At 47.1% G+C, this 22,694-nt stretch overlaps 2 protein-coding genes across 4 annotated transcripts in view; one reads left to right on the top strand and one right to left on the bottom strand.

Annotated features, from left to right (window-relative positions):
* Nucleotides 1-4,376: 4,376 nt before the first annotated feature.
* Nucleotides 4,377-10,126, bottom strand: NUDT13 (nudix hydrolase 13; the record flags this gene model as incomplete). The annotated part of the gene is made up of 8 exons (XM_080347617.1): nt 4,377-4,571; nt 5,132-5,286; nt 5,860-5,971; nt 6,054-6,179; nt 7,015-7,121; nt 7,471-7,578; nt 8,308-8,447; nt 10,044-10,126. 8 exons carry the CDS (start codon nt 10,124-10,126, stop codon nt 4,377-4,379), a joined length of 1,026 nt encoding a protein of 341 aa, XP_080203743.1.
* A 7,613-nt stretch (nt 10,127-17,739) lies between these two features.
* The window catches only part of P4HA1 (prolyl 4-hydroxylase subunit alpha 1), a 32,744-nt gene continuing 27,789 nt past the window's right edge, over nt 17,740-22,694 (top strand). For all 3 annotated transcript variants that reach the window (XM_080347462.1, XM_080347463.1, XM_080347461.1), the window contains exon 1: nt 17,740-17,830. The gene's annotated coding sequence lies outside the window, so the exon portion shown is untranslated. The remainder of the gene's footprint in view (nt 17,831-22,694) is intronic.

Below are 22,694 nucleotides of genomic sequence, written 5' to 3'. Positions count from 1 at the left end.
TCTTGCCATCAGAACGACTTCATTGCACACACTGTTCCCCCACTCACTCCAAATCTGCTTGAACATGCTCTTCCTTGCCTCCTGACTTCTGCCATTTCTCTCCGTAGCTGCATTTTCTGAAAACATGAAGCTTTGTGGAGAACACTCTATAAAAAGATGCGACATACAGATGAGTGCAGGGACCAGTGGAGAAGGATGTTCTATCAGCATCTGCTGTTCCAATGCTGCTCTCACTGTGAAGCAGCTGGGGAGGTTTTGTTTCTCCTCCTGTGATCTTTCTGATGTTGGTGACATCTGACACCAGCTTCAGTTTCACACAATCCCAGAATGTCAGGGGTTGGAGGGCCCTGGAAAGCTCATCCAGTGCAATCCCCCCATGGAGCAGGAACACCCAGATGAGGTTACACAGGAAGGTGTCCAGGCAGGTTGGAATGTCTGCACAGGAGGAGACTCCACAACCCCCCTGGGCAGCCTGGGCCAGGCTCTGCCACCCTCACCAGGAACAAGTTTCTTCTCAAATTTAAGTGGAACCTTTTGTGTTCCAGTTTGTACCCACTACCCCTTGTCCTGTCACTGGTTGTCACCGAGAAGAGCCTGGCTCCATCCTCCTGACACTGCCCCTTTCCATATTGATCCCCAGGAATGAGTCCCCCCTCAGTGTCCTCTTGTCCAGCTCCAGAGCCCCAGCTCCCTCAGCCTTTCCTCACACGGGAGATGCTCCACTCCCTGCAGCATCTTGGTGGCTGCGCTGGACTCTCTGCAGCAGTTCCCTGTCCTGCTGGAACTGAGGGGCCACAACTGGACACAAGATTCCAGGTGTGGTCTCCCCAGGGCAGAGCAGAGGGGCAGGAGAACCTCTCTGACCTACTGATCACCCCCCTTTTTATCCATCCCAGTTTCTCCCTGTAATTATGATTCTGGATGTGTCTGAGTACATCTGATTTTTGCCTACAAAATACCACCGATGGGTCTTAAAGTCACACCATTTCCATTTTTCCTTTAACAGAAGTAGTTTTGGTGGCACTTGGTCGTTCCCAGGCGTATGTGTTGCTCCATGAGTGACAACTGGCAATATCTTTTCCCTTATACAGCTGCTTGCCTTCTGTTGTTAAGTTGAAAAGTGCACAAGATTTCAAGGCTGGGGCTGCCGAATTCATTTTGGCAGCGCTTCAAACTGAAGCACAGGAATTGTTTGTGTAATTATAAGTTGTTGTGACAACCTGTCCCTTGCCACAGTTACACTGCTCGTGGTTACCTGAATAATGACTACCTGCAAAATTACTTTAACCTGGTTGTGTTTTCAGGGCTTTCCATTGAGCGCTCATGTCCCCTCAGGCTAAGTGTCAGATTCAGGATGTATCCGCTGTGTTTCAGAGCGTGTTTTAAGGTGAAGTAATTAATCGCTCTAAGAGCCACCTCCTTGACCTGTAATGCTGAAGTCAGACTTTCTGCCGTTCAACGGATGAATGGAAAGGAATAGGAAAACGTGACCTTCCCACGTAGCAGCAGAGCAGCCCCATGTGTTGGGAGAGCACGTGGTGAGCAAATTCTCAATCCACACCATTTCCAGGTAAGATTTATCTGAGCTCCCTCAGACATAGACAAGTTCTGTCATGTGCTTTGGTTACTCTAAGTCTCTGCTGGCACCTGTTGGAGATAAACATATATTTAATGACTCGTTGCTTTTGGTAGGTAGGTGGAATGCTGCTCTGAACCAGCCTGCATTGCTCTCTGAAAAGGTATTTTATATTAATCAGGTGAATGCTGTTATTTTATAGCTGCCCATATGTCCTGCTGATTGGTAACACGTGTACGCAACTGGGTTGTGATGCCGTGGGTGGGTCTTGCTGTAAGTCCCAAGCCCTCGCAGTCTGTCTCAGTGATTGATCCCAGCCAAACGTCCCCAAAGAGGATCCACTGAACAGCTGCGTTTTGAGAGAATTATGTTTCTGCATCCCTTTAGCCTGCCTGATATCTTGTTTTGTTGAAGAAGCGTCTATCAGGAATTGCCTGTTTCTTTTCCAGGTCACCCACCTTTATGGAGCATGTTCTGTCTCGAATGCAGGGAGGATTATTCAGGCTTCAGGTGGATTTCTGAGGCAAACACAAGTGAGAACAGCGTCTCTCTTGTCTTGTTTTTCTGTCCTGCTTGTAGTTGTTTATTGCTTATAATCATTCCTGCTTTGTTAACGTCAGGAACAGAGGCCACTATGATTGTTTCACACCTAAGTCAAAAGGGTATCGATTAAGGATTTTATAAAACAGTTTCAAATTTAAGCGTCTTGAAAACATGTGGTGAGAATATTGTCTTGTTCTTGCTCTACCAAAAAAAAGGATTTGCATAGATTGAAAAGACTTATTGATAATTAAAAGGAACACGCAGGTGTTTAGAACTGTTGTAAAAAGTGAATCACAGAAGCAAACAAATGAGAAAATAGCTTTGCTTTTCCTCTCATTTTCTTCTTGTAGAAAACAGCGGGTGAATGATGAAACCTGCAAAAGCCTGGGATATTAATATTATCAGGCAGACTGCAACTGTCCTGAAGCCTGTGGAGCTCCAGCCTGGGCAGTGTCTGTCCCACCAGCATTGAGCAAGGGGGCAGCCGAAGTCACACAGCCCTTCCCCTCCCTCGCAGCTGCTACCTTGTGCTGCTTTTAGTCCTTTTCCTGCCACTGTCAGAACAGAATGTGTGCGGATATTAAGTACATAGAGCTGGATGTCACGCACTGGAAGCAAGCTCGTTAATGAACGGCACAAGGGCGAGTTGGGGAGGTGTTAAGGTGAGGTAGGAAGGAATATCTTGCTGGTGGGTATCTAACTCTTCAATATCTTCTGCTGCAGAGAAGGTGGAAAAAAGGAGTGAGGCTGAAAATGAGGTGAGAGAGGAAGAGAGAAATGCTGGAGGATTAAAATGGTGGGATGGGGGAGAAAGCAAGAGGAACTGCTATGAAGAGACCCGTTCCAAAGGAACTGGGTGCAGGAGCGCTGCGGTGGAGTTCCATGGGGCGCCTGGCTGGGCTATAGGGGAGGAAGCAATGCCCTTGGCTGTACCGGAGTACATTCCTACCAGCATATCTGACAGAGTTCACAAACATGAAAGATGTGCTGGCACGTGGGTTTTATTGACTGAGAGCTAGCAAGGGTGGGAGAAGTGTTTGTACACCCCACCATGGCCTGAAAGAATCCCCTCCCAGCCTCCTGACGTAAAATTAACCTGAGGAAACTAAAGCATGTCTCAACAGTGGGAGAAAGTTTCCTTTTTGCTTATTGCTCAGCTGTCATGACTCCAGATTTTTAGCATTGCTTAAAAGGTTTTTCACCCAAAATGACTCCTACTGGTGGCAGTCAGCGATACATTCGTGTTTCCCCGTTGACTGTGTGTGCTGACGGCATTGCAATTTTGGCATTTGAACTCTGACCGAGTGGGCAGAAAGGACTGTCAGCCAGAACGAGCAGCAGATCGAATGTCCTTCCATCTCTTTTGCTGGGCTTTCCTTGCCCTGTCTCTTTGTTCTCCCTCCAGAGAGGTGATGCCATTTCATCATTGAAACAGGACCAGCACCCTAGGCAAGCCACAGGCTTTGGTACAGGGTGAGAGGTGTTGTGCCTTTCAGGCTTTTTCTCTGTTGGAGGTACAATTCTTCCTTGGAGCGGTTCCTCTCACCTTTGCATCACCTGCGTTCTTCTAATATGCTTATTGTGTAGGTTTTGCTCTTCCACTTGCCGCCAGCAGATAGCTCTGTTCTCTCTTCCTTAGGGTGGAAGTAACACTGGTGGGGAAAATGGTGCCTCTTGAGATATTTTTAGTTGCTCAGATATTCGACAAAGTAGGAGCCCACTTATATTTGCAAAGAAAAAAATAGGATGATTTATATGAAACTGGAAGATTGGATGGGGAGGGAAGCAGAAGAAGAAGAGAGCATACGGGCACTGTTTGGGGTTTTCTTCTGGTTTTTCGGATGTTTCTTCCAGATCCACATAAACACTGAAAGGCACAGCTGTCCCTTTATTTTTTTCCTGCAAAAATTGTGTTTGATATCCACGCACGACGGATAAAAGGTAGGAAAGTGCAGCATGGGTGCCAGGGGCTCTTGTTCTGTTGCTTGCTGGTCACAAGAAGCTCGGTGCTTTGGGACGAAGAATTTTATTGTGTATTTACTGCAAGTGATGGGAGCTCAGAGGTGATCCACTGTACATGGAGCTGTCTGATGATGATCGGGTTAGAAATGGCTTTGTAGGTCTATGTACCTGAGTATAAGACTGATGGTGGTCTGGTGCTGTCCTTGCTGTAACACAGACTTTGCCTTCAGTAACTTCGGAGGCTTTTGTATCGAGCTCTTGTAGTTCTGGTAGAACTGCAGACTTGAAGTTACGCTTAAGCTGGTGGGGAAGTTTGCTGCTCAACCCACTCACATATCAGCTGGTGAGCAATGGCCTGTTTGGGAGGGAACCAGGGTAAATAGCTACCGTCGTCTTGCTTTGAAGATCTGGGCTTTCTCTTGAGACCCTCCACGACTTCCTCCAGGCCAAACCAACGCGCTGCCTCAAGTTCACGGCTGTTCATACTGATCTGGAAAGAATTCAGACAGTACCGGTTCCTTAAATCTGATTTAAACGTGGGCAGCGGTACCTTACTTGTTCTTGCACCCACAAGATCCTATGCCAGAATGCCCAAAGTGCTTTCTCTATGCCTGAATTAAGTGCTGATGTCAATGCAGGGAAGGACATGACTGTCCACCAGCGCTTTGTCTTGGTTTTCTTTCAGGAAGCCAGAAATTGGGCAGCCCTATTCCATCATGGAATTGGCCTGCAAAGTACCGGTAATTAACACGGCAGAATCTGCACATTCTCTGGCAAATATGATATTAATACTAGAGAGCACCTCCTCTGCAAAGTTCAGAGGAAGAAATATGGAGGCTTTAGGTTCTGGACTCATGTATATACAGTGACTTGTGCAAAGCACATGTTGCAGCAGAAGACATAAGTTTGCTCTTCACTTGTAGAGAAAGCTGATGGAAAACGCACGTAGAGAGGATCTGGTGCTCTCCAGACTAAAGTCCATGGGCTGAAAGACATTTTGCTATGTAAGGCGGGCAGTGAAACACCTCGGGGGAACCCGGACCTGCTCACCTCAGTCTGCTGTGCCCTCACCAAAGCGTGACACGCGATCATCAAGCAGCTGCTGGGGAAGGGCCAGTGCTGAGAAGCCGAGTAGCGCAGCGACTGCACCTCCAGACCCACCTCCTCGGCCACCTCTCGCCGCACCGTCTCCTCCACGGTTTCACCTGGAAGCGACCCAGGTTAGGTAAGGACAGCCTGGCCTCGGGGCAGCAAACTGCGCTGAAGAAAGTGTAGGCAGGCTAATTTCTGAGGTGCAGGAGCTCTGGCTGTGCTGACCTGGGCACATCTGTCAGCAGGATGCTCAATTAAACTCATTGATGTTCACCTCCCTTCAAGAGATGCATCGGAGATGTTTTGGGGTTTGTCTATATACAGCTGGTGGACAAAACAATGCTGCCTTTCTTTGTAACTTCCCTTTTTAAGCCATTTTCCCTCCTGTAACAGGAGGTTTGTGGTTTTAATTCTGAGCCAGACTGCACTAGACACCAGAATAAAAAAGCATCTGCGATTTTAACTTGAGGAGAATTACACTTGTATTTACCACGAGCAACTGATATGTACCCACAATTCCCATTATTCTCAGACACATACAGCTATTTTGAACTATCAGAATGGCAACGCTGTTCATATCCAGTATGTTCTCCCCTGATAGCACCTATGCGTCCATCCTTCTCTGTGAACAGGCGTTTGGTTGATGTCCCCACACCCTGTGTGTCCTGGATCACAGACCACCTTACCCATGTCGCAGAATCCTGACAGAGCGCTGAACATCCCCAGGGGGAATGAGGGCTGTCGCGAGAGGAGGCACCGGCTGCCATCGGACACCAGGGTGATCACCACGGGAGACGTCTGGCGAACGCATCAAAGAGCAAAGCAAGAAGTTCAGACCGAACAAGCGCGTGCAAATTGTTGCTTAACCTCGGGCGCTCACCTGTGGATAGTAAGTTATTCCGCTGGCGTGGCAGATGCGCTTGCTGCCGGATACGTTCTTCTGAGTGGGCTGCCCAGATTTGCTACAGTACTGGTGGGAATCGTGCCACCGGAGAAGGGACTGGGCCTGCAAAACACCAACAGAAACACAAATCTGGTGTATACCTGGGGCAAAGAGGACGATTCGGAGCACTCTCCATGAATAATACTTTGTTGTCTTCTCCCCAGCATGCAGGCATGTGGATAAATTCTGATTATGTTTGGGAGCCCCAGCAGTACATCAGAAAAAAGGCAGATTCTCCAATCAATATTTCATGCTTCTTGCTTCGAGGGAGGTAGGGAAGAGTTGTTCTTTATTGGGATATAACGGGAGTATTAATGGGAACTGAACTATTCTAAGGAGCCTCCAACCCTGAAAACCTTCTTGAAAAATAGCCCGAGCACCACAAATGTTACGGAGCAGGAAAAGAAACGTATGGGTGAGAACAGCTGTTTTTCACACACAGGTATTTTCTTAGGGCTTCCAAACATATAGAGCATCTGCACAGTAACAGCTTCCCAGCGAGGGCTTTTAAAAGAGCAGCTCTGAGAGAAGATCTATACGTTCATTTGTGAAATTCGGGTTGCTTACATTACAGTAAACTAGTGGTGTTAAGGTGAGGACAAACCGGGGCTGCCATGACTACTGATAAGCTCAGGATTTTTCTCCCTGGGCATAGAGCAGGATTGATGCTAAATGGCTAATTACTGTGGTCATTTTGAAGCCACTTGCCTGTTTTTCTGTTGCAGCTTGCTTTGGGGATTGTAAATTTGGGAAAAGCGCTGTAATTTGTAATGTGTTTGTGCCTAGGTCACTGACAGTGTACGGTAGGTACTTCCACAATACGTTCTCAATCATAAAACAATATGGGAGAGTAGGAGAAGGGTTGACGTTAGAAATTGTTAGAAATTCTGTACAATACCGAAGCCAGCACAGAAGAATCCTTCTCATCCACTACGAAGAGAGCCTTTTGTAAGTCTGTGAACGCTCCCTTGAGTTCAGACTCAATGACTGATTTCTCCAAGGCTCCTGTTGCAAAGAAAAAGTCTTTGATCTCATAAATTGCAGTTGTTATCCCAACTTTATCCCCTTCATTGTTCTGGTATACAATTTCTGGAAGTTCCCATGGAAGTGACATCACATCGGTGGTAACATTCCCAAAATGTCAAGTGACCTGCCGAGAGCCCACCTTTATTCACACATGGGAACAGCGGAGCGGTTATGGGGCTCTGACCCACCACGCTCACAGCGGCTCCTACAGAGACTCAACCAAGTCCTCTTTGGTGATAAATATTCAGCCCACAAGGATGGGGGATGCTGCTTAGGCAGCATCTTCATCTCTGTGCATCAAACACAATGGAAGAGGAGTCATCCTAACCTAAATCCACGGCAAAGTGTGGAATGTGCTCGTCTGAACAGCCGATCAGCACCGACTTCTCTATCCACTGCTCGCTTTCTTTGAATTTCTCCAGGATCGTTTTCATCTCTAAACAACAGGGGAAAAGGGAAAACGAAGGAAAGCTGTGACGAAAGCAAGTTCATACAACCATGATATGTCTCTGGATCTTCAAGGCATGTTCAATCTTGGCTTGAGGCAGGGTGCTCGTGGGGGACCACACAAGTGGTCCTACCCAAATGGAGACCACAAGTCTGGCTTTCCTGCTAGCTGTTGGAAGTTTAGACCTTGTCAAGCTAAAGATGCCATTCCTGTCATGCTTGAGGAGCAGCTGCCCATTCTGCTTCTGTCCTGCACCAGCCAACACCTTCCTCTTCAAGGGAACGTCCTGCGTTATGCCAAATAACCTTTGCCAGTTAGACCTCGCTTGTTTTCCTGTTAGCCCCTTCTCCTCAAAAGGCATGGCCTCCAATGTTTAAAACTGATCATCTCAAAGCAGATCAGGTATATGTCATAGAACCATAGAATAATTTTGGTTGGAAGAGACCCTCAGGATCATCGAGTCCAACCGTAACCTAACTCTAGCACTAAAATGTTGATACTGTACGTGCGTGAAGAGCATGAGCTTGTGTCCACATGCCAAAGTTTTAAATCTAAATAGTCTTTTGTTGTTAACAAATAGCGTGGTGCAAATAGCAGGATATTCCTGCACAACTTGATAGATTTTTCAGCCCCCATGTAAGGGGCTGCGTATTGCAAATGACTCTATCATTTCGGCTGTGTGATGCGGGAGGTGTTTCTTTCTGGGCACCTACTTACCTGCTGCACTAAGCTGTGGCACCAAATATTTGTTCCCAACTTTCTGCAGAAAGGGGAAGAGATTGTGAAAGAGGTAGAAAGTCCCTGAGGTCTGGGCTTGTCTGCAAAGGCCGTCATCTTCCTTTAGCTCATTTAAGTATCTGCAGTGAGAAAAGACATCAGGAAGAGTCCAAGATCATGTTGAGATGACCTGTGTTATGGTTATTTGGGTGCATTTATTTTGCACACAGCAGGGGGGGCTGAAAGGACAATACAGATTTTATGGATTTCATATGCTTCTAGTGTTTTTGACAGCCGAATTGGTGAGCTGTAGCCTCTAGCAAAGGTGCTGTGTGCCAGAAAATATTGCAGTTCTTACAACGACACAAGTGGCCTCGAATCTTGGACAACCAGGTAACCCAGTCTTTTACACCAAGAGAATCACAGAATCGACTGGGTTGGAAAAGACCTCAGAGATCATCAAGTCCAACCCTTGGTCCAACTCCAGCCCATTGACTCGATCATGGCACTAAGTGCCATGTCCAATCTCAGCATAAAAACCTCCATGGCCGGTGAGTCCAGCACCTCCCTGGGCAGCCATTCCAATGCCTGACCACTCTCTCTGCACAGAATTGCTTTCTAATCTCCAGCCTCAGTTTCCCCTGGCAGAGTTGAAGCCCATGGCCCCTTGTCCTATTGCTGATGCCTGGGAGAAGAGCCCAATCCCTACCTGGCCAGAACTGCCCTTCAGGTAGTTCTAGAGAGTGCTGAGCTCAGCTCTAAGCCTCCTCTTCTCCAGACTGAACAAGCCCAGCTCCCTCAGCCTCTCCCCATAGGGCTTGTGCTCAAGTCCCTTCCCCAGTCTTGTTGCTCTTCTCTGGACCCGCTCCAGCACTTCAATCTCTTTCCTGACCTGAGGGGCCCAGAACTGAACACAATACTCCAGGTGTGGCCTCCCCAATGCAGAGCACAGGGGAAGGGTCACTGCCCTTGTCCTGCTGACCACGCTGGTTTGGATACAGGACAGGATACCATTGGCCTTCTTCGCCACCTGGACACACTGTTGGCTCATGTTGAGCTTCCTGTCCATTAGTCCCCCAGGTCCCTTTCTGCCTGGCTGCTCTCCAGCCACTCTGTGCCCAGCCTGGAGCGCTGCAGGGGGTTGTTGTGGCCAAAGTGCAGCACCCGGCACTTGGCCTTGCTGAACTTCATCCCATTGAAATCAGCCCATTTTTTCCAGTCTATCCACAGCCCTCCTGCCTTCCAGCAGCTTGACACTCCCTCCCAACTTGGTGTCTGTTTTATAGCCCTGATCATTTGTGTGCAGGAAACCTTGATCTTCCCTTCTATCCCCCCAAATCTGGATGGCTCCAAGTCCTATTTGGCAAGGCTACCAAGCACTTCAAGTGTTGAATACACTTCCCCTTGGGCTGGGTGTATTGCTTCAGGGTACATTCTAGCAGCATCACTTCAAGTCTGCTGCATGTATTTTAAGAGATCTCTAGCCAGGACAGCAATAATAGGCATTCATTAACAGAGCTTCAGCCTGAGAGAACCTGTTCTTTTCAGTGGTGAAGGAAGCAGAGAGGTTTTGATTGTTATAATTTACAGAGCTCTCATAGCATTACTATATTATTGCTGAACTGTTAAAAGATTGACCCCTGGGTTGGATTTAGGCAGAGCTGCTTGTGAGAGTGGACACAGGAGTGCCAAACTCCAGTCTTCTCACCATATACAAGAACCAGATGAGAACTCACCTCATTTTTCTAACATAGGTAGAGTGTAACCTGCAGAAGAGAGAGGAAGCTCTTCGGTGCACTGCTTGATAAATCGCAGCCATGACCAACAGGTAGCTGTCTCTGCCTAAAAAGAGAAGCATGGAATATAATGCAGCAGCCCTACAAAGTTAAGTTTGATTTAAAAGGTGCAATAACCCACTGCTACCAAAAATCTCCCTGCAGAATGCTGGCATCTGCTTTCTAAAGTCATCGCTTTGGTTTTAGCCTCTAGTCGCACATTAAACCCAGTTTCAGGCTATTTTTGAGACTATTTATATATAGCTCAGTTTGTTTCTGTCTGTGAGGGTGCACAGGCCTTGCAGAAATGGCTATAAGACCTGGTTAAATGTTCCTGACCTAAACTCCTGTATCCCTGGGGAGAGGAGCAGTGAAGGTGGCTGCTCTTCTATTGTTTCCTACGCAGTTGTAATGGGCTCGATCCAGCCGAGCATCCCATTGCAGCGGGTCTGTGGGAAAGGCATCGATGCCAGAAGGGAAGGAAAGACAAAATATCAGCTGGGGAAGAGAATTCCCAAAGGTGGACAAGAGTTACAGCTGAATTGCATCATCTCTAGCTGTGAATGGTTTTTTGTGCCAAAGGATCGGAGCACATTTTAAGTCACAGACTGCAGTTTGAGCTCAGCTTTAGGATGTCAGAAAATAGCTGGAGAAAACAGCCATCTCTAGCATTCATTTGAAACAAAAACAAACTACTGTTTGTAATCCTTAATGATTATTTTTAATATTTCATCTTTCAGCCACAGAACTCGAAGCCCTGTAAGAAGGAAATTACCTTTGCTTCTATGTACAGACAGTGCCAAGGGAGAGTCTGTAAGTCCTGCCTTTTAGTAAAGGTCAGTGATGGCTCTTGTGGCTTCTGCCCTCTCTTTCCCACCATCCCAACCGAGAGTGATCTTCATGGGGATGGGGACAGCATCAGCAACCATCACAGAGCCCCGTGTCTGAAAACAACCCTGCGATGGGACAATTTTACGCGTCCCTGACTTCTCCATCTCCGCCCGCACGTCTCCTACCGCCCAGGGTGTGAAAACCTCCGGCGCAGCGAGGAGTTTACACGCAGCCCTGCACTTTGCTCGGGAATGACCCACAGGAGGAATAGCTTGAATGCCATTGAATAGAGTACATGCAATGCACACAGGCGTTTAACCCCTTCCTTCCTAGGAGCCGTGCTGCGGGATTTCGGTCAGAACCATTGAGACGGAGACGGTTAAGGCCAGCCCGAACTCCCCGGTCTCGCCTGCGAATGGCACCCGGGTTGTCCCGCTGGCGCGGCGGGGATCTCGGTTTGCCGTTCCCCGCGTGTTTTCCCCACTTACTTTGCTCTGTGCAGACGGGGAGCTGTTTCCAGCAGCGGGGGCAGCCACCAGAGCCCCCCCCGTGAGCCCAGCTCCTGCAGCAACGGCCGGGACAGCTGTTTCACCGGTTCCCAGTCGTTCTTCCCCCTCTGGGAGCGCTGGGAAATGTAGTTCCGCACCAGCGGCTCGCAAACGCTTGGCAAAGCGGGCGGCCGGCAGGCTGCGCCGGATTCTTATTAACTCCTGGAGTTCGTGTAGCTGCATAAAACTAAACGTTTTTCTTTTTCTTTTTCTCCTTTTTTTCTTTCTTTTTTCTTTCTTTTTTCCTTTCTTTTTTCTTTCTTTTTTCCTTTCTTTTTTCTTTCTTTTTTCTTTCTTTTTTCTTTCTTTTTTTCTTTCTTTTTTTCTTTCTTTTTTTCTTTCTTTTTTTCTTTCTTTTTTTCTTTCTTCTTTTCTTTCTTCTTTTCTTCCCCCCCCACCTGCTTCATTCTATCAGAAACACACATGCTGCATTTGGCCAAGCAGAAGATATTACAAGAACAATGCTATCGCAGTCATTTGAGCTGTTCTTAGCAGAGGAGTTTGTTCCTGTTAGTCTCCTTCCTTCTCCCTCCCTCCCTCCTTCCTTCTCCCTCCCTCCTTCCTCCTCCCTCCCTCCCTCCTTCCTCCTCCCTCCCTCCCTCCTTCCTCCTCCCTCCCTCCTTCCTCCTCCCTCCCTCCTTCCTTCCTCCCTCCCTCCTTCCTCCCTCCTTCCTTCTCCCTCCCTCCCTCCTTCCTTCTCCCTCCCTCCCTCCTTCCTTCCTTCTCCCTCCCTCCTTCCTTCTCCCTCCCTCCTTCTTTCCTTCCTTCTCCCTCCTTCCTTCTCCCTCCTTCCTTCTCCCTCCTTCCTTCTCCCTCCTTCCTCCTCCCTCCTTCCTTCCTCCCTCCTTCTTTCCTTCCTCCCTTCCTTCTTTCTCTCTTTCCCCATGCTTCTCTGTTTTTTCTTTTTTTTCATTAGTAACAGCATGCGTCCCCAAACAAGCAAACACACCAAGATCTGTATATATCTAAAGCACTGAACTGCTTGGTGTTCAAGCACCCGAACCCGCAGCTGAGTTTGTAAGTGAATAGCTCTGATTAGAAAACATGCGGTGCCAAGACAGATGTCAGAATGATGACAAATATTTTTCATGCCTTTATAAATGAACAAACAGATTCCTCTCAAGAACCAAAAACATTATTCTGGGCTGGGACTTACCTGCCTATGTTTAGCACAAAGAGAATTTTATAAATATACGAAAGTAAATGTTTTCAGGCCAGTCTTTTGTTTTTTGGTCGTGAATTGAGGTGCTAATTGAGAACTCACATCATGTAATTTGAGAGCATAGCTTGTAAAAATAATAAATAAAATATGCAGGGAAATAGCACTCTTGTTACCAGTGTTACTTACAAGTTTAATTATGCTTGACTGCTATTTGTGTGCTTCCTGGAACAGAGCAAGCCCCATCGTATTAATCCACTAGGCTAATTGGATTAATGGAGAAAACACATCTTTCCTTAACAAGATAAAGGATTGAAATATAATCTCTACGGAAGTATCCACCCTGCTGTTAAAACAAACTAACAGGTTAATTGACCCTACCTGCCCTCAGAAATGGACCTTGCAAGAAGAGCTGCTTTTAGAGGGACCTTTAGACCTTGAATTTTGGGACAACCTCTCAAGCTCCTTCAGCCTGGAGCAGCTGATCATTTGGTAAGTGCTCCCCTATCCAGGTGAGGGATCAAAAGCCAGAGCACGATGCTGCAGTGTTGGGACTCCTTTGAAGGCAATGCAGCACTGTGGCCTCTCCTTGCTATACGCAGCTAAAAACATAATGGATTAGGCCAATTGTGTATACCTGGTGTCTGTGCTGTGTGAAGATATGCGGAGAAAATGAGATGAGAGTCACCTATGTGATTGATCAGATCAGTAGGGAGCTGTGCAGTCTGTGAGAGACTCCTTGTGCCTTCTCTAAGGGTTCATACACCTGCTTGTGATGGCACGTTGCCTAAGTCAATATTTCTGCAGCACATAAGGAGATGATTTTGAAAAGAACAGCATCTTTCTAATCATTTATTCATGTAATTATTTAATTTAAGGAGCACAAGTATCAGTCGTCACTTTAGCACTGAGTTGCTTCTTTCTAAGTACTTTTCAGCTGGCTCCGAGTTGCGTGAATTGCATTTATAAACTATTATTTGTCCCCTGCAGATACTGTACTTCATGAGGGAGGGAAGTGAAGGCCTGGCCATGCAAATGCATCCCTGACAGCTTCCTGTAGCTTACTAATTTGAGCTTTGGCAGGCCACCAGAGGAACTGAATCCCTGCGCCTGTCCTGGTGCAAGAGGAGCAAACAAAAGGAGCAGGCGAGGAGAGCACAAGCACTGGGAACAAATAATTGTGATCCCTTACCCAGACAAGATTGCAAAACAGGGACGTTTTGGTCCTACGTTACTGAGATCCCTTTAAAAACCTGGGTGTGTTAAAATACTCATATTAGTATCAGCATGCTACTCATATAGGCAAAAGATTTTTCAAGCCAGAGAAGTGGCTGGAAAATATAATTCTAAGCTAATAATGGTTATACCAGTAATGTTGCTTTCTCTTGCCATTCTGTTCTGTCTTTCCAGCTGCCCCCAATAAGCAGCAACCAGCACTAGAATTGCTAAGAGCGAGCAACTGTGAATTGCTTTAAATACATAAAGCTAGCAAACTTGCATTGAAAACTTGCAGTCAAGCCACATGAAACTTCTTGGTATAAAAACCACTTCCTCTTTAGGAAGAGACTGAGGAAAGACAAGCTGCTGCTTTAAAGAGAAAGGTAATGAGTGGTGTGTTGCTCTGTCATTAAATTGTAGATGCAAACTAACCAAATCTGGCTTTGTTCTAAAGTTTGACTTGTAATGTATATATTAGGTATAGGATGGACTCCTACAGTTTCTCATGTGTGGCGTGGGGACCTCAAAAGACAGCAACTCTCTAATTTGATGCTGCTGGTTACAGCCTGTGCTCCTAACACTCATACATGTGTAGAGGAGAAACTTTAATGTCTGAGTGATGCTTTAGTACGATTTGCTCATTTCAGCTTATTGGGATAGAAGGTGTGTTTCTGTCTTTTTGTCTCCCTGCTGGTTAGGGGAGGTCCTCAAATTCTGGTGCTAATTTGCTGCACTGCTCAAAGCACCTGATGATACAGGATCCATCCAGGTAATGAGTTCATTTCGGGAGGAGACTAGCACTGACGCTCAAGCACCATTTGATAAACGTGGGTGGAACTAGATGAGGCTTCATCCCTTCACAAAGGATGTACTTAAATTGTTAATGCGCTTTAAAAAGCTAAGCGGTACTGTGTGTTATCTTGATATGATATTAAGGTGACTCATCTGTGTCTTAAAACGTTGCATACAGGTCACAGCAGGACACCGAAGAACTGGTAAAGGTTCAAAGAGGACAACGAGCATGATCAGACTTGGAGTACGGCCACTGCAAGGTAGGGTCCGACACTTCAGCCTGCCTAAGGGATAGGTACCAACTGTTTGCTGTCTCATCACATGCAAAAACCTCATTAATCAAATTAGTTGGAGCCTCATTCCCAGTGAACAAACGGGGGTGGCTTTCCATGCCCTGGCACAACCGCTGGGTAAGAGATGCTGTAGATGCGAAAGAGTTTTAGCTCAAGAGAGGGGAAATAACTAACAGAGAACTCTGTTGAAGGCTTCTAAGTAGATGGGCCACATCGTGCTGAGAACATCCCTAAGTTAAAAACGTTTGGAGGTTCTGCTGGTATTCTGGGCAGCATGGGCTAAAAGAAAGCTTTGGTGTGAGCCACTGAGGTTGTATTTGTATTGAGGCCTCTTGTGCTTAATTCTTGCTTTAGATGGATCTTTCGTTTAGCATCCTCCAACTTAAGGGAGCCTATGGGGGACTGCTATGGGCTTCCTCAGGAAAGGAGGCATGTTGTTAGGCTACAAAGGAGGCTGTGTTTCTGCTAGAAAACACACAGTGCTTGCAAACCCTGAAGAAAGTCTGAAAGCCTCTTGTTCTGCTGCTGTTCTCTCTCAAGAAGCATTCCTGTTGTGCTTGTTCTCGGAGACAGTGCTTCTTCACAAGGTGCTGACATACCAGATGGCTCTGCTGAAGCCTGCTTGAAGCGTTTGACAGCAGGTGATAACGCACAAGTCCAGCAGAGAGCAATTTAAAAACCATCTTTTAATGCAACTGAGATGTCAGTGATTATGCCGGCGTTGAGGAAGGCGGGAGGAAATAAGTGCTCTCTATGTCACCAGCACTGATAAGGTTCATGGAGCAAGTTTGTGCCACGACTATTGGAAATAACTCTTGATTTGACTGTTTGCTACATGCCAAAATCATGGGCAGAAATTTGCTTTCAGCCCCATACTGACCGATACAAGCGAGCCCACTACTAAGCACACTAATAAACTTGTTGCTGTTCTCTGCCACCTGCCTTTCTAAAAATACCTGAAGAGATGATGAGAAAGCTGTGAGCCCCTCTAGAAAGAACCTGAGTGCCTCTGCAGCGTGTGAGGTTTTGCCAAATCTCTAGAAGCTGCTGTTAAATCTCTGGCTAGATATTATGGACTCTCTGGATAATGGGGCTTTAACTCGATGCCTGAGCTAGAAGCTTGGATATCATTCCAGTGTTTCCTGTGAGTTGTAGGAGTTCTGTTTCTCTTGGAAAAAGACCAAAACGAGAGGAAAAGAAGGCTTATTTTTTTGACGGGTAGTTCTGCTGAAAACTGGCCTTCTTCCTGCTTTGGCGCAGCAGCATTCGCAGTCCCAGCGATGTAACTCAGCTGTGTGGACACATCTGTGTCCACATCTGGACAAGAAACGACTAAATGAACTTAATGTTGTTTGTTTGTCCTGTGAGATATGTCGTATCCCATAGTCTTGCCCAAAACGGGGCGTGATGCCTGAGGTTGTGATGTTTGCTCTTCAAAAGATGTTGCTGGGGGGGAATGGGAGATGAGAAGACAAGGTACGAGGAAGAAATCTGAGTTATGGATCATGCTGCAACCTCCATTAACTCTTGTGAATGATGTGGTTTTAAGCCAGCTGAAAGTTAACCCTGCTAAAACAAAATGCATGTGAGAAGGGGATTTTGGCCCCTGTTACATCTTTGCCAGCACCCTCATTATTGTTATGAAAGATTTCCAGGTAGGGGCAGCCAAAAATGTCTGTCTTGAAAGAAGGAAGATCACAGGCTGGCTTGGCTAGTAAGGATGTGATTCTTTATTTGAAGCCTACACCTAAAAAGAAAGGAAAAAATGCTTATGAACATACCTGATTCTAACTTAACTGCTGGAACAAAGAACTAGTTTATTTATGCCCTCCTAGAAAGCAATGAACAGGCAGCATAGATCTGTCATGACAAGGTGCAGCCAGCCTGGAAATGTCTTCACATGGGCTTTGCAGGAGAAGACTTGGGAAAGCAGCAGCTACAAGCGAGGGTTTGGATGGCGGGGCAGAAAGCATGCGGTGAAATGCAGTAAATGGGGAGAGTGGGAACCTGCAAGGGGGGTTTAGAACCAAATTTATCAATGGAAATCAAGTCACCGCTCTGAGGTAAATGAGCTCAGTAGAGGAGAGCTGGCGAGCCAGGCTGCTCTGAGCAATCTGCGCAGATGATGCTCAGCTGTGCATCCAGCATCTATCACCCTTTGACCCTTGTTAGTGATAAATAATACCTTTTCTTTTGCAAGTTTGTAGTGTATCATGGAACACCTTCCTCTCATCCAGGGTGCTTTAAGGAGACATTCAGATGGGATATGAGCATCCAGTGATAAAAAGCCTCTGACTATCCTGCAGAACATGGACTTTTTATTTAGAACCTGTGCTTTTGAACATATTCAGGGGGGAACTTCCACCTTGCATGTCTCACAGTACTGAGGAGTGGAACTGCGGGGAAACCTCTAAACATGATATATCTCTATCGGAGTTGTTCGACCCACATTTCAGAAAACTTGTGGTCAAAAAGCTGCGGGGAACGCCTGTTCTGAAGTGTCGACTCCTGGTGCTTGATCCTTGTCACGGTTGTTGTTGTATGTGTGGAAGCGCCCACTTTCAGCCCCTTTCTTTACCACTTGTGATTAACAATAAGAGAACCCCCCCAGACCCCTGCGGGTGAGGGCGGTGGGGTGTGGGGGGGGAACAGAGCGCCCACGTGGAGCGGCCGCGCCTGCGCAGTGCGGCGGCCGCCGCTGTGACCGAGCGCACGTACCGCGCCGCCCGCTCCGCCCCCCCTCCTCGCGCGGGACGGAGGGGGCGTGGCCTGCGCGCCTATAAAAGCCGGCGCGGGGCCGGCCGCGCGCGCTCGGTCACGCCCCTCGGCAGCTCGCGGCGGTTCGTGAGCGGCGCCGCCGTCCGCCGCGCTCCCTCAGGCGCCGCCCCTGCCCTCCGGTTTCCTCAGGTGAGCCCCAGCGGGCCCCGCGTCCCACCGGTGGCGGTGGGGGGGTGGGTGGGGGGGTGGGTCGGGGGGACGCGGCGCGAAGCGAGGGAGCCGTCGGGGTCCGGACGCGACCGCTCCGTGAGGCGGGTGTGAGGGCGATACGTGGCAGCGCTCCGCCGCCCGCCCACCTTCTTGGCGAGGGGCGGGGGGCCGGTGCCCCCGGCCCGCCCGGCCGTTACGTAACGGGAGCCGGCAGCCTCCGGAGGGGGGCGGGAGGGCAGGGCCGTGGCGGCCCGCCCGGCTCCCCGGGGCTGGCAGACTAAACAGTGCCGCCTCCTCCGCCTCCCCGGGGCCGCGGGAGCGCTCCCCCCGCTCCGCCCCGCGTTTAAACGTGGCCGCGGGCAGCTCGGACCCCCCCACGCCCCGAGCCTGGGCACCCGCTCGCCTGGCTGTTCCCGCAGGTGGGATCCCACCCGTCGCAGCCGATTCGGCATCGCTCCCGCCGGGGGCTGCGCCGAAGGGCGCCCTGTGCGGCTGCTGTTTGTGCTGCCTCGGGAGCTGCGGAGCGCGCTGGCACCCCAGCGATATTGTGCTCGGATAAGTGAAAAGTTTCTTTGCATAAGCACCGAAATTAATCGACTTCATTAATGTTTATAAATATATAAAGGGTGAGTGTCAGGAGGATGGAGCCAGGCTCTTCTCAGTGATAACCAATGGTAGGATAAGGGGTGATGGATACAAACTGGAACACAGGAGGTTCCATTTAGATTTGAGAAGAAACTTCCCGGTGAGGGTGGCAGAGCCTGGCCCAGGCTGCCCAGGGAGGTTGTGGAGTCTCCTTCTGTGCAGACATTCCAACCCGCCTGGACACCTTCCTGTGTAACCTCATCTGGGTGTTCCTGCTCCATGGGGGGATTGCACTGGATGAGCTTTCCAGGTCCTTTCCAATCCCTGACATTCTGTCATTCTGTGAAAGTTGTCACACGCCATGTTTGTAATTGCGGGCGCTGTGTATAGTGATTGTGTCCTGAAGAATAAAGCTTATCTTGGTTTCCCTCTCCCTCTGCTGCTTTGGGTTGGATTCAGCCAGTTGCGTTCTGTGAAATTTGGCATTTAACTTTGCAGTAGCTTTACCCTTAAGCGGGTATCTTGATAGGATCTAAGCTGATTACAAGGAAAAACTCTAGTATGGAGTCTTGAGGATGGTGTTGAAAGGAAGAGAAAATAAAAATGTCAGATGTGCTTGCAGTAAATCTTTCAGTTTACCCAAAAAGCTGGATGCTCTTAGAGGAAAGACAGTTCAGGTTTACAGAGGGAGGTATCAAAAGGATTGCCCAGCATTCAGTTTCACACTTTTTTCCTGCAGAATTCAGTAAGAGGAGTTGCAGAGGTGCTGAGTGCTTAAGTGTTTACCTGCTTCAGATATTTAAAGATTGGGTGTTCAAGGCTTTAGTAAGTGAAGGAATCTACAACAAGGAGATAAATGTTAAATGCAGCTTCTTATGCCAAAGATTGTTCAGTTAAGCATGCAAGCAGGGGACATGGGGTGGGAAGTGAAGGTAATGGCTTCCCAGTTAGTTGAGGAAGCGGAGGCGTGCTTTTGGATAAGAGGTGTTCTCTGCGTTGCCGTTCCGCACACATTACTACTTGTGGATTGTTATTGGATACATTTGAATGTCTTGAACCACACTGCAAAGCATTTGATTTGACCCAGAGTATTCTGCACTGCTTCTTAATTATGTGCTGACAGAACTAGGACTGATTTTTTTCTTTTTCTTTTTTTTCCTCTTCCTCCTGGGACTCAAAGTAACAGGAATGTGGCTCAGTCTTGCTATGCTAAGAGTTATTAATTCTGCCATTTGAGCAGTGATTGTGGCACAGGCACATCTGTCGATTCATTTAGAGGCTGAAGAAGCAGTGCCCTTTCATGAACTGCTGTCCAAAGCAGTTCCTGATCTGTGCTCCTCACAGAGGCTAAAAACTGATAAACCAAATCAGAAATGAATGGCGGGGGGTATTCACCTGCCAGCAGAAAACAGCTGATGTGGATTAGTTCATTTTGCTAATTGAGTGTGTAGCCCCACACATGGCAGGTCATTAGGGCTGCAGCTGAGGCAGTGGTGTGGAGACGAGCTTCTGCAGAGATTGCTATGGAGCAGCAGGGTTAACATATGCATGAAGAGCTATGCATTGAGCCAGAAAGGAAAGCGGCTCTCTGACCTTGTAGAGATTTAAACCTTCTTGCATAATGAATGGTTTTGAAATCTAGCATTTAAAGCTGTGATTTTGAGGCACGCACATAGATGAGGAAACACCCGCTGCAGTTTGAAAAACAAATTATAGATAATGGGTAACGCTATGGAAGGAGTGAGGATTCATAGAGGCTTATGGGAGGAGAACTCTACCTCCATATTGAGGTTGATATAGATAAGGATGCTTTTATTTTTAAGAAAGTGGTCCAAAATAATCTACTTGTTGGGGAAAAAAAAACAAACACCAATACAACAAAGAAACAAACAAAACCTAAATCAGCCTTACTTGATAAATCCTGTCTGTTTAACCAAGGAGAGACTGAAAATAAAGTCTGCTGAAACAGCATCTTTGCTGCCACTTGTGCTACATTCTTGCAGTAATTTCAGAGTGACTTGCTGCCCAGGCTTTCTTCTACTGCAGAACCACCTGTGGGGCTACTACTTCAGCCTGAAAGAGCTCTTATGTGTTGCTGTTTTTCAGCTGTTGATCATGGGGATTGTCCTGCTTTATCACTCTTAATATCTGAAAACATTCTGTATATCTCTATAGATACTCTGCTAATCTTTGAGCAGAAGGATAACCTCCTGCTTGTTGTGTCTAATAAGTGTTCTGCTCAGTGGCTGGGGTGCTTTGTCTTGGCTTAGAAAGTTAAAACAAGTGAGCTGTTCAGTCTTACTCTGAAAGAAACGGAGGAAAACCTTGCTGCAGTGCACGAATCTGTGTGCAAACAGCCCTGTTCTAGAGTCAGACTCATGAGTGTTGTCTTCAAGTTGGCAATAATGATATTTAAAACAGGTCACCTACTTTACTCTAAAATGGATTCTTATCTCTCGTTAGAGATTACTTATATATGTAAAAGTTTACTTATTGTCATTAAAAAGAAGTTTAAAATATGCCGTTCTCTTTTGTTAGCAGCAATTCCAGATAATGTTTCTTCTCTCACTGCTTGGATCTTAATTTTAAAACAGCCTTTAAAGTTAACTTCTTTAGCAAGAACTGGATTCTAACGTTTCTGATCTGAGACTGTTAAGCAATGATGACAGATAAATGTTCTTGGTGCTTACTCTGGGAAAGTTCTTTCATTCTGAGTAATATTTGCAGTCGCATTGTGTCATGAGACTAGAACTTGAACCCTGTTCCTAGGGACAGGAGAGGGCTGTGAGCAGCTCTGTTTAGTGATGCCGTCCTCTTCCTCCCTAAAGTCAGCTCAGTTTAAGTGTTATTTTTCTTTTCCCACACGCAGTGAGTTAACATTAAGGATTGTGAGGGTGGATCAGTATTTAAATAACAAGTTGAGGATCTTGGTGGTACGGTTCTGACTCCTGGCCTTGCAGTAGACTTAATTTAGAGTAGGTTACATATTTTTTACTTAACTCCAAAGTAGCTTTTTAAAATTTAAGTTAGAGCTACAGTAAAATAATTTCATATCAGAGTACACCTGCAATTTCCATTTTCTATCTGTATTTTCTATCTTGTTTTCTGGATCCTGGTAAGCACCTGGGATCTTGGAATTGGCAGTGAGGAGGCTTGTGTAATAAGTACCCTTGGTTAAATGCTTCAGTCACAGGTTAGCATGACCTTGATTGTTGTGAGGTTATATCACTCCCCGCAGTTTGTCTTCACTTTTCCTTCTGCTCGCATGGTTGCTATGTGCACGTCCACTCTTGTATGACACTGGCAGGCCTGTTTCTCCTTGCAGAGCAGAGCTCAAGTCTTTAAAAGTCCCACAAAACGTACCTGTTGAAATGGCATTTGTTGTGTATCCTGCCATTCAGGAAATCCTCTCCCACGTTTAGCAATGTCACTGGTGTAATTACTGCTTTGTTTTACTTGTATCTATGCGTTCAATTGCTCTTTGCTATTTTTTCCATTTTTTCCTTTTTTTTTTTCTTTTCTCTGCCACATTTTACTGTTTCAAAGCTTAGCAAATGTCCTTACGATGGAAAGTCGGAAAGCTGTGTTAAAGCTGTCAGCTGGACTCCCACTTTTTATGTGGGCAGTGGATTCCTCCTCTCCAAGATGTTCAGCTGTGTCTGCCTGTAGAGTCAGACTGACAGCAGTAACAGAGAGAGGATTTTTGTCTTGTTTTGCTTCATGTCACTGACAGGAAGAAATCAAGCCTACTTATTTGGCAGCTTGTGCATCTACGAGATTTCCAGCATCTATCTTAACTGAGCTTTATTTTCTTTGATTTGGGAACCTGTAGCTGATCCTTGTGCAGTAGTTTGGAAAGCTGTGCTACTTAGCAACTGCTGTTAGGGCAGGGAAAGCTTGGCTGGCCACTGCCGTGGGCTCTGCTTCCAACTTTCTGAATGCCGTCTGGGAGGAAAGTCGTCTTGGGTGGCTGAAAGCTATTATGGGAGTCCTTGCAAGTGACAGAAAAGCCGGAGGCTGCGAAAGGAAAAAAAATGAAGTTGGAAGTGACCTCTGGATGTTGTCTAGCCTGACCTCCTGTTTGAAGCTGGGTGATCTTGGAGGTCAGGTTGGGCTGCACATGAGCTTGTCCTTTCAGTTTTGAAATTCTTCCAAGAATGGGAAGTGCAGCTTCTCTGGGCAACCTCTTCTAGTGCCAAACTGCTGTCACTGTGTCTTCCTCTTCGTATCTGCTTAGAGTAGGGTTGCAACTGTGTTT

This window comes from Nesoenas mayeri (genome assembly GCF_963082525.1).
Source record: "Nesoenas mayeri genome assembly, chromosome: 7".
Classification (NCBI taxonomy): Eukaryota; Metazoa; Chordata; class Aves; order Columbiformes; family Columbidae; genus Nesoenas; species Nesoenas mayeri.
This window is presented reverse-complemented; position numbering and strand designations above follow the sequence as displayed.